The 12,870-nt window shown below is 32.1% G+C and overlaps 1 protein-coding gene across 1 annotated transcript; it reads left to right on the top strand.

Annotated features, from left to right (window-relative positions):
• Window positions 1-1,706: 1,706 nt before the first annotated feature.
• On the top strand, window positions 1,707-4,150 carry LOC148626409 (uncharacterized). The gene is made up of 4 exons (XM_088570376.1): window positions 1,707-1,840; window positions 2,152-2,504; window positions 2,810-2,983; window positions 3,633-4,150. Exons 2-4 carry the CDS (start codon window positions 2,163-2,165, stop codon window positions 3,996-3,998), a joined length of 882 nt encoding a protein of 293 aa, XP_088426502.1. The 5' UTR covers window positions 1,707-1,840; window positions 2,152-2,162; the 3' UTR covers window positions 3,999-4,150.
• Window positions 4,151-12,870: the final 8,720 nt, after the last annotated feature.

Raw genomic sequence — 12,870 nt, 5'->3', positions numbered from 1 at the left:
AATTGAATCAATATTGTTTTGGCAATTTTGATAAATTATAATTCAATGGTGTCTTCCTCGAATTCCAACATTTTGTATATTACCTATTCTTTCAATGCCAACAAAAATATTTCAATAGATGTTTATATTATAAAAATACGCGATTTTCTAACAATTAAAATGTTCTTATAAGTTTTTAACTGTTGCGATTAATTAGTGAAGTTGATAAATGGAACATTTTGTACCTTTTTTATATAGAAAATAGCAGATTTTTAAAAAATATGTAAGAATACTATAAAATTTTTTAACTTTTATTTTAAGAAATGTAAAAATAATAAACAAAAATATTAAAGAAATTAAGAAATTTAACATCAATAAACATTATTTCAAACTCTGAACTTATATTAATGATTTATTTCATTCTTTATCGTTCTAACGTTTTAACTAATTAATGTGAATATAATTATTTTCTACTTTTTATGCCTCATGTGATATCAAATTATAGTAATAAGAATATAGTCCTTAAAACCACTTACAGCAAAAACGAATCTTCAACATTGTGCTGAAATTACCACATAAAGTAAAATGATAGATTAAAATATCTTCAAGTTATTAGCACTATAATATACAAAATTAATTCAAAAGCGTAATGTGCTATACATGTACATGTATGATTTTGTGAAGTAGATACAGCCAAAAAAAAAAAAAAAAAAGATTTTAACAACTGGAATATCTGTCTTAAATATGAAGTGAATTAAGTCACCTGTAATTTAGCTATCTATTAATTAGTATGAAAGTTTTGATAAGCATGCACCTGACACCTATTCCTTGAACGCCAACAAAATTTTACAGGTGAATTGTCGGAAAATCAAAAGATGTTAGCATTCGAGGAATAAAGCAATTCAATTACAAATTCTAACTAGATTTAAAAACAAATATATAATATATATATATATATATATATATATATATATATATATATATATATATATATATATATATATATATATACTAGTATACATATAGAGTTAAGCCTTTCTACACTGAACCCTGCATAATCCGAAAACCCGTCAAAACCAGACGTTTATATCAGTAAAATGTTTTTTTTATCCTAGGTAAATCGAACATCTGTCTGAACCAAACCAATTTTAAAGTTCAAACGGGATTCGGTTGAGACGTTTTTAACCGTCATACACGCTCGAAGCACGCAAACATTCTCTCTTGTTGCCGTATGCTTACAAATACACTCATATAACAAAGATGAAAGCCTTGAGGGTGTGAAATCATCTCATTAATTTCAAATCTTTCTACTTCACTAATTTTGAATAAACTTTTATGAAAGGGACATATTTATCAATGAATACACTACGAGTTTTTAAATACCTATCCAGATAAAATAAAGGCACTGCATATGGTAGAGGTGATTCATGACATAGAAAAATCCACCATTTTTGGTCGACGTATGTTACATTTTGATTTGTCACAATAGTAATTTGAGAATACAGATCTGTATTTTTTAGTAAACTGCATATTCATCTCCCGCTTAAGTTAACCAAATCAATCCCAGTCATGAATGATAACTCTTACAAAGTAAAAAATTCATATATAATCTTTATAATTCTTAACTTGAAAGTGAAACAACCAAACGAAATATTAGGACTGATGATGCGGTCTGTCGATGTTACTGAATTAGAAATAAAAAGTGAATTGGGTGGATTTTTGACATAAATGAATTAGCTCCCTGTCTGATTATTATAAAGAGTGGTACTCAGAAATTGATGTTTGAAAGCGGATATTAAACGTGGTTATATCGCCTAATTTTGTTACCTAATCCAACATTTACATGCACGAAAACAAATAGGTAAGTCACAATTTTTTTACAAAATTTGTAGCAAACGTGTGCTGTTGTTTGCAATAATACATATATGTTAAATTGAACGGTTCTGAACTCTCAATGTAGATTCTGATGTGCAATAGTTTGTTTCAGTACAGCTGCTGTTGTCGGTATTTGCGTTTAAAAATATACGTCCAATGGCACAGGTGATCTGTCTTCAAACCCGGATATAAAATCGTGCATGTAAATACATCCAGTCAAAATGGTTTCTCACAAAATAAAAACAAAACAAAACACCAAATTGACAAGAATTGATTATTTTTATAATGTACTTTCAGACATCTTTGAGATGGTGTTGTGTAGACTGAGGAAACGTGGCTCCTTAGGAAAATGGGTTTTTATTTTTATCATGGTATTTTATCTTCATCAGACTTTTATTGCTAAGAACAATCTTACAGCCGTTCCATATCGAATGGCAATGGACGCAGGCGCGTTATTCGACATAAGAACCGAAAGTAAAATTTTCCAGGAGCTCATTCAGCGACAATCAAATGACCCAGAATTGGTTGATTTTGTTCGATCACATCTCATACAGCAACCATCTGGAAAGGAATACAACTTGACGAATCCACAATTTGATCGTCCATCACGTGACCAAAGTACTAAGGTTGACCGGTACCTACAACGGCAGGTATGTACATGTATAGATAAGGTTGTTTCAAATTGAACCGATAGACTTTGTCCATGACTTTTTTCATGGTAAATTTTGATATGACACATGTATTAAGGAACACATATACTTACTGAAACCAAAATAAATTGTCTTTATACCGGTATTGTGATGTACACATTTATGATTGGAGTTACCCTCCTTAAAACTCATACACACACAAAGACCTAACAAAATAATAATAAAAAAGATAATAATAAGTGAATAAAAACACATGCGTTGATCTATTTTGTACAATAAAAGCTACGAAATATCTTTTGTTGTAGGAGAACGGCACCTTTATTGACATTGGAGCTGGCGATGGCGAATTTGACTCTGTCACTTTATTTTTCGAGCGCCATCGAAATTGGAACGGTCTCTTAGTCGAACCAGATAAAGAAAAGTTCCAACGCATGAAACAGAAACAAAGGAAATCGTCAATTTTAAACGCATGCGTAAAGGTAAGTTCTATATGAACGTATAAGCAGTCTACACAACACCATCTCAAAGATGTCTTCAATTAATTAATATTTCGGTTTTTTTGTGTTTGCTATTTAAATATGACAATACTGGTTCTCAGGGCAGCGGAAGTGGTGCAAGATATCCCTCATGCAAAGTAAACTAAATGTGGTGAACTGGGTATTAAATTTCAGATTTATATGTTTGATACAATGCAAAAGTGTGGACTTATGTGAAAAGATCTATCCGTTGAGCTTGAATTTGTATTTAGTCCATAATTTATCCAAGGAGTTTACTGGCAAACAGACACCGTGAATACTAAATAGAATGGAGTTATCTATGTAACTATTATCATGTTTACCGTATGCATTAATATTCACATGAGTAAAGATAATCACACTAAATGATGTTTCCATAAGTGTTGTATATGATTGCTAAAGGCCAGTACCGTTCGTGATAACTGTGGAGTAGCCGATGAGCATGCGTGACATATACTTCCGCGAGGTAGAGCTTGGTTGAAAGCTTCCGATTTGTTGATCTCAGTGTGTCAATTTACTTTCTTTACGTTATCAAAAGTGAGTTTAAAAGAAATGTGCAAACAACACGCCTCGAATATAATATTTACTATGGTTTAACTCTTATGTCTTTTAGAATGTTAAGACAAAGAACATCTCGTTCAAAGTTTCTAGGAGCAAACTCGAAGTTGATAATATCAAACATTGCTTACATATGGAAACAATTCTGCATGCATACAGACACAAGAATATCGACTTAATTACCGTTGATGTTCACAACAAAGAGGTGTCCATTTTGCAATCGATACCACTTGACAAATTCTACATCCGGGTTATTGTGTTAGAGTTATCTAATGATCAGTTGGAAGATTTACCGAACTTGTATCTTGAGATGGACAGAAAGGGGTACTTTACACTCCACCAGTTTACAAACAGGAGAATAAACAAAGTAGACGTAATTTTTGTGAACAAGAAAAATGGTTTGCCCTTGAAAGTGACGTGAAATGAAGTGCATTATTTATCCTACATTTATCATACATAACCAAATTGTACTGTGCGTTTAATGCACTGATCGATTCTACTGGTTCAAGCAAATATGAAAAATGTGTTTGTGTTATTATCGGTTAATACAGTATAATTAAACATATAATGTGATGTTGTTTATCCATTTTAGGCTGCTCATTATATGAATACTTGTAATAGGTTGGGTGTGGAAAACTCTATCATCTTATCAACAAAGTATCTTATAAGCTTACAACATCAACAAAGTATCTTTTCAACTTACAACATCAACAAAGTATTTTGAAAGGTTACAACATCAACAAAGTATCTCATAAGCTTACAACATCAACAAAGTATATTGTAGCCTTACAACATCAAAAAGTACCTTTAAGGCTTACAACATCAAAAAAGGTATGTTATAGGCTTTCTACATCAACAAAGTGTCTTATGAACTAACAGCATCAACTACGTATCTTATAGGCTTACTACATCAAAAAAGTGTTTTATAGGCTTACTTCATCAACAAAGTATCTAACAGGTTTACAACATCAACAAAGAATCTTACAGGCGTACTACATCAGCAAAGTATCAATCAGGCTTACAACATCAACAAAGTATCTTACAGGCTTACAGCATGAAGAAAGTATCTCACAGGCTTACGGCATCAGCAAAATATCAATCGGGCTTACAACATCAACAAAGTATATCTTGTAGGTTTACACCATAAACAAAGTATCTTACTGTGTTACAACATTAACAAAGTATCTTATAAGCTTACAGCATCAACAAAGTATCTTACAGGCTTACTACATCAATAAAGTATCTTACAGGCTTACAAGTCAACAAAGTATCTTACATTTACTATCAAGTCTTAGGATCTTTCCAAAACTCTTGAATCATTACAAATTCGGTCGATCCCTCAACTGGATTCGAGCCGACTCTCTGCCTCCTGGATTAGTTCATGCAATTGATTCAGCCTTCATTCCGACTTTATTTTAGTAAAAAGAACTGGACGTCAGCATAAAAGCTGACTGATGGACCAAAATAAACGCAGTTCATTTACATGTAAGTTATAAACCCTCCAAATTAAATATCTTCAGATCTTCAGACCGAATAAATGATCAAACGTAGATTATTAGATCCAAATATTTTTCTTATCTTAAATCTTAGATGCAAATATGATATGCCGCATATTTTAATGTTTTATTGTAGCATTTAAAAACCATACATGTATTTGTAACTGCGCATATATACATGTATGTATTTAATTCTTTTATTTGTAATGTGTTTATGTTTTTAGTATTGTTTATGATGTACATTTGTAAACAAGTAAAAGAATTTATTTGATGTTTTTGTTGCATGTTTCACCTGGCCATGAAATATGACGAAATTTGGTTCTATTTATTTGTCCGTGACATTGGTGGAAACGAACTAAAACACTATGTTTTCTGAATTTAGAAGAATGTTTCTTGAGTTTTACGTTTTAGATGTCATGAAGTTGCACTGACTAATCACTACATTTTGAAATAAAATAATACACAACGTGCTAGCTCGTCATTGTCATGTTCACGACACAGACTGCCCTCAACGAAATAGATACATGTACGATATATGTATTATCAGTTGTCGAATCACTTGTTCAATAATAATTCAGTATCTAAATGGCATCAGACATAATTATTCAGGCATGCTCAACGAAGAACACAAATGTCCTAAGGGTTTATTTACTATTATAAGAAATTAATTTCATGGCACGTTTCCACATCTCTTAAAAAGTTTAGAAATAGAAACAATTCCTTCCAGCTAAGAAAGTCTGTTTAATGAAGTAAATACTTAATGACACAGTTCAATTCTGGTTCAGCGGTAATTGGTTTTCACTCTATACCCTAAAATGAAAATAATACACACGTAATTGTCAGACTTGCTTGACGACAAGGCGTTGATTCAAGGGTGCAAACTGGGATACTTACATCCCAAGAACTTATATATCTCATTTATTATATCATAATCAAAGACTCAACTAAGTTATCATTTTGATTTTCAACACCTTCCATCTTAAAATGTGGACCCAATGGCTACCCTGAAACAACTCTTCAGAGTTGAAGTAAAATACCCTACATTTATATTTGTGATAAGTTTGTAACGACATTAATCATATAATCAGTTTTTAAAAAGTTACTTTCGGCATAAAATTATGATTCAGAACAAAAGTGTTTTCGATCAAAACAAAGCAAGCAAACAACAAGGTCTTACATGTGCATGTTGGTGCAGCTTCGATTCCAAATAACTCGCACTCCTCTTCGATTGATAATTTTTATCTAACATGTTCGAAAACGAAGAACGGGTTAAAAAAAGACAAGTAAGATAGAACATCCAGAGTACCGTTATTTATTGCATGAATATTTAGGAATATTGTCTAAGGATATATTTTATTATGAGCAAGCTTGCATTTCGTACAACATGTTCATGTATATACAGATTGTATGTATCAAACGAGGGACAGTTTTCCGCTATGGTCATTTACAACCTCCTTAAATAATTGTATGGCAAAGATTAATACAAATTCAGCTTAAATTTTACTACTATAGTATCATTGCGTGCTGTTTAGTAAATGTCATATAGAGCGGTATAATGTACATATAGGTACCAGTATCGTCAAAACATGGATACTATAAAAATATAGTGCATTTTCTTTTTGCCTCTCTACAAACTAATATTTTGTCAAAAGATATGAACAATGACTTATAAAATAGAGCAAACATCACACTGTAAGATGAAGAACTTTTTTAAAAGAAAATCTAACATAATATCATAAAAATGTTCCACTGAAAAGGTTGGTTTGGTGAGTGCAAAACGAAAGTGAAAGTAGGGAAAATGGCTATTTATAGTTTGAGACTACTTTTCTGTCCGATCTTCGTGGACGGACTCACCCTATTTTCTTTGTGGGAAATTATTTTCTCACATGTCCTTGGAAATGCTACATAAGTGAAATTTTTATTGAATCAATTTACATATTTTTTAAAAAATCCTAAAAATATGCACTTCACTATAGAAGTCTATGGGAAAATTAATACGATACTGAGACCTATAACTATGGGATGTTTGGCATATTGGTGAATCAGAGTTGTCTCTCTTTTTCTGTAACCATGTGCTATGGAAATTCAAACGTTGACATGACTAAGATACAAAGCTTCTGTATCTTCAGTTCATAATCTGACTTCTGAGGTTAACATATCGCTACAATTCGTTTTCCTTTTATCTAAACATATTAAATAAAGATATTCGTCATATATTTAGTGGTAAAAACAGCGGTATTAATTATCTGATTAAGTCTGAACAATTTGACTCGTATCAAACATTGTGGTGTCAAACCCCTACATTTTATCACATGGCTAACTTAATAAATCTCTTATCGCATGACTGAAAATATATCGCACACCTCCTCGGAATTCTGTGTCATTTTCATTGTGGGGTGTTTTGGACAATTTGTGTATACTGTAATAATCTCCTATTTAAATATATGATTAAGTGTTTGATGCACGACAAAATCCGTATCACATGCCTTATCACCCTCGATCAATATCACCCCTTGGGCTAGAGACCCTCGTGATAGGGCATGTGATTCAGATTTATAACCGCGTATCATCTTCTATGTAATAAAGTGAATTCAAGGGCATAACCACGATGAAAGTTCAGAATTCAAATGAAACAACAGTAAAAATACAAGGACAGCAAAAAGTAAATAGGCAACCAGAACACCATCGAACAAATGGGATCACGAACCAGGTGTACCAATAGGGTAAGCGTTTCCTGCTTTTACAGAAACAATCCTCAAGTTGCCCATACCAATTGTTTTTCAGTGAAGAAGCATTATGGCGTACTGTCCTTTTCTGAAGATAAACACGCCATTTGTGTCGTGTTTTTATGTTGTTGTTCAATTTGTGCTGGGCGCATGCAGAGACTTATCGACAAAATATGCTGCCCGAATATAAAATTTGCCTACATTTTTAATAATAGGAGCAAGCCCCTGTGTTCTGCTCAAGTCCTATCTTTGTGTATATGTGAGAAGGGAATATACTATTATAGATTTATAAATACGTGCAAACTATATACCAATATCATAGCCGAAAAATATTCGGTACAAGAAAACTTGACGGATACAACACGTTGTTGGAACTAAATAAGTCATTTTGAATACAACATGTGGTTTTAACACTATAATCAATTTTTGTTTTTGACCCTCATATTGTGTCGGGATATACAGGAAAAACCGGTTCTAACTTATATATATTTGTAATTTGAAGCATAATCATTCAAAACATCTATAATGCATACGAATTCTGTTATTCTGTTTTTTGGTTCAGAGCAATAAATAGTAATATTTTCGGTTTTATTGGGGTGGGGGGTGAATTGAAACGAGGTACCACCAAAATCTGGGATCTCACTTCTCATCGTTGTATGCTAGCCGATCGGGCTACATACTTGATTGTGGGATCAAGCCCATGTGTTTGGTTTCAAGTTAGACTCTTGGTTATATTTGTGTATATCTATTTTCTCGATGTTCGTTTTTATTCACAATTACAAAATACGGAAAATTATCTCGGTTGGTATGAACAAATCTCTCTATTAAGCTCTAATAAGGTCTAACCCTTAATTTAAGTTTTGAATTTATAGTGTTATAAATACCAACATTTCACTCCCTTGTCTGTCATTTCCACAACGGGTAGGTTATTTGTTTCTGAGTTGTGTAACGCTATCTCACGGTAATTTGTTATGAAGAACTTGCACCTGTGATTTTAGGGTTTAAATTTGCATTCCTTTAATTTATTTTTATTGCAAAACAAAACCTGTGTTTTTCAATGTTCACAAATTCACATCTGGGAATTTAACATCCATAAAATATGTTCATGATATCAAGGGTTTCTAAAGGGGTATCATTTTGATAGGTCAAAGGTCTTCAGATGCACGGATGTAAGTTCGTCAATTGTGACTTATGAGATGGGATAACACATGATTAGAACGTATTGAGTTACCTCCCTTTTTATTTCCCGGTCTACATCAAAGATTTAAAAACGATAAAAATGTAAATTCTGTTTAGGTTTGTGTAGGATTAGCCATAGTCATGTATATTTAATGGTGGAATATTTTCATACCAATAAAATCATAATGTTTAAACGCAAAAATATGGTCCGAGTTCCTTCCTTCTTTTGCGGTTTTCCGTTTCTGTATTAACAGACTTACTTTTTGACAAACAAAGGCTTTCCATTATCTATTATAAAGAACATACTAGTATAATTCTGCGAAGTTGTTCTCATTTTCTCATTATTAGCATTGATAATTTTTGTTTGACGCACAAACAACAGCTATTGCTTAAAACCAAAAAAAAAAAGAACTGGTAGAACCGAAATCCAAAAAGAATTATTGTTTATATTAAATAAATAAAGGGAAACAAATGCAACAGGTATGAAAATAGCAACCGATGGGCACAAGGTACGACCGACAAAGCACTCCCAAGTCAGGACCTTCGCAGTTGTAATTGTATGTACAAACCACTTACGAACCACGACCGGACAAAACAAAATAAATCTTTGTAAGGATAACGTCCCTTTGTTACTTATCGTAAACCAAAAACTGGCTTTAAAAAGCGAAACATACTAAATTACAGTATAATACAATACACATGTCATAAACTAAAATGAATAATTTCCAATTTGTCTGCGAGAAGATTTATATTTTCTAGATACACGACCTCTGAACATTTATTCACAATTCTGCATGTGACAGATGGACAAACTGTGATTTGGGGTTTTCAAAGTGTTTTATTTTTACAAGTCACGTGATATAAATCGAATATAAAATCTCGAACCAGCACTCTCAGATCCCCACGAGAAAAATTAAACAACACATGTATTCATCGAGGTAATTGCATACGTCATATTTTGACAGCCAATCAAACTTTATGCATAGAAACTCCATTGATTAATCCTGAAATTCAGAATGGAATACTATGCATTTCAATTTATGCTTTTCCTACTTTACATTGTTCATGTTAATAAAGATAATATTATTTATAAATCAACGTTTTAGCTGTATCGTTCTGTATGCCTCACATAAACCAGGAATGCAATTAGATTCTTTGTATTCTTTTTTATATATTTCAGTCAAGTTTCCTTGGCAACATAACTATTTACAATACAAAAGCTTGTCATGCAGAGAGAATCTCTTTGCTTTTCATTTTTTACGAACTAAGGGTGCTTCAATTTGACTTTGTATTTTACTTCGCAAGTTTCGAGTTATTTCGATCAATTATGTATGCATGTTTTGAAAAACACCTCCTTTTTATTACTTTACTCTACAGTCTTTTCATGCCACAAAGCAAAAAAAATATTTAGGTCTGATAATATTCTCGACCTTTTGTGACGCCATAAAATCTACAAACTCTGTGTGGAGTTAGCATGAAAGTTAAGAATAGTCTTAGACTCAAGTTTTATGGCTCTCTGACCAGTTGTACTGAAAGGGTAAGCGTCATCAGCTCTAATAAAAATATAATAATTCGTTTCTCATGTCATTAATGTAATTAACACATTAAACCAAAATATACTGAGAGAAAACAAAAATACGTACCAAAATTAAACAAAGACGAAAGTAATAAATGTTCTCATTAGGCAGAAAAATACACGTTGTAATATGTCATCAATATGCTAAGACTTGTTTATTTTCAGACGTTTCTAGAAATCCAAAATTATTGACTTTTGTTTCATTGTAAAATTACAATTACACATGTTCATATGCAACATTTTGGGCAAAATATCATGATCACTTACATTGCGGATGCTATAGTAACGAATGTTCATGTTGATCAAGTAAATCATTTTCAGAGAGATGCCATATTTTGAGATTTAAGAGCACAGATGGAAAAGTATGATCAAGGTTTAAAGTAATGACCTGACCTTTCAACTTAATAAACATTAAACCGTATAATTCAAGAGTAAAGAAACTCTCGTTGAGTCTATTAATCTCAGTAGGGAGCATATAACTTGTTCCCGAGCAGATTAAACAATTTATCCTAACAATGCAAACTGACAAAATTTCATAGCGGGGTACTGTCCAAAATATTGTCCTACAATGCTTGATCTCTTCAAAGGGTGATTGCTTGTAAAAAGAACCACTTAATCAAATAGACACCTTAACCTCTGACAAATGAATTGTATTCATTTTGGTCTTTGTTAAATATCATATTAGCATTAGAAACATGTATAAAACTATCAAGATTGGAGAAACAATTGCAGAATGATACATTTGAGCCTATTTGATATTTTAAACACAGCACACCCCTTCCTCTACTGAAACTAATTAAGTCAACTTTTTATGTGGTGAAGGAATTTAAAATATGTCCAAATTACTTCTTCTTCATATATTATCTCATCGTTTATTTTTTGTTAATGAAAGAACCATTCCGAACTGTAAACTAGCTTACAGACACCGGGTTTGTACTGTGAAACATGTCGACAACGAAAACCATTCGGAATAGACAGGTTTTCGGTTTGCCAAGGTTTAAAATACATTAAATTTGATGTGAAAGGACTTTAAAAAGTAGTTTGGGTAGACAAGTTTTTGGATTATTCTGGGTTCAGTTTTGACAGGTTTCATTATAGGCTTTGACTTTTTATGAGCAACTCGGCGGGTGTTTCTAGAAAAGCAGAGGACGCTTACCCTACCGGTGCACCTGGTCCATGCTCCCAGTTGAGTCCGAGTTGCTCATTTGCTTTTGTTACTTTGTATGTATGATTTTAGTTACTTTATGTTCTTTGTTGTATATGTCTGTTTTCCATGTCTGGTCTTTGTCCCTGGATTACATTCTTTCGATTTCTGCTATAACCTTGGTTCCCTTGATTACTCTTTCAAAATTTTAACAATTTGGCTTCCTATTACGATAGCGTCAGTTTTGAGTACATCATATAAATATATTATTTTTTAAAATTTAAATCTTCCAATAACTTTGATTCTGATGCTGCTAATGAGAGGTTACGCCTTGAAACACGTATACAGCATATCGAAATTTGCAATATATATGATTGGTGTTTTTATTTTCAAATTGTATTATGTAAGGAAAAACATAAAAACAGAATGACTAAAGACCAAAACATAATAACTAGCATTTTTGACTTTGACTAGGGTTTGCTAACACATCTGTTAAATTGAACGATAGATAAAACATTACATAATAAAGGCTTTAAACCAATAACTGTCTAGTAGAAAATGGGAAAATATTTATTGCATCATATAGATTTCAAAGTTTGTCTTACATTCTAGGATTACTTGTTTCATTTTATACTATCCACTATTGACAAATCAAAATGCAAAACTAATGCAGTTCTATATTTCCATCAATGAATATGCTACCTTAAAAATCTTAATGAGAAAACGTATCAATACTAACAAATGTTACATTCTTTTTATTACTTTTCCATGCTTGCACTGGGACAATTTGAACATATGTTACGTATAATTTTTCATAAGGGTTATGACATACAAGGATAAAAAGTTCTTCAAGGTACGGTAACAAGGCTCAGCTCGGCTGATGTATCATGTAGAAAACCAAATTGCATTTTATCTATCGGTATATTTCGTCCTATCTCTCTGTTGCTTTATAAGCGATATGGAAAATGAAGAAATACCATACAACCAAATAACGGAAAACCCAAGGTGACGACAAAGCGGGAAACACATTCAGGACAAACTAATCTTTGTAAAAAAAAAGAAATCCAACACAAGGAAATCCCACTAAACTAGATACAATATTGGACAAAAAATACCGAAGCGTCAGTAGTGGGATCAAATCTATCTAAACTGCAATTGAACATAAAAAAACA

This window comes from Perna viridis, chromosome 2, assembly GCF_037379345.1.
Source record: "Perna viridis isolate PV_CMFRI_1.1 ecotype Kerala chromosome 2, ASM3737934v1, whole genome shotgun sequence".
Taxonomy (NCBI): Eukaryota; Metazoa; Mollusca; class Bivalvia; order Mytilida; family Mytilidae; genus Perna; species Perna viridis.
The sequence above is the reverse complement of the archived record's forward strand: the minus strand, read 5'-3'. Positions and strand labels throughout refer to the sequence as shown.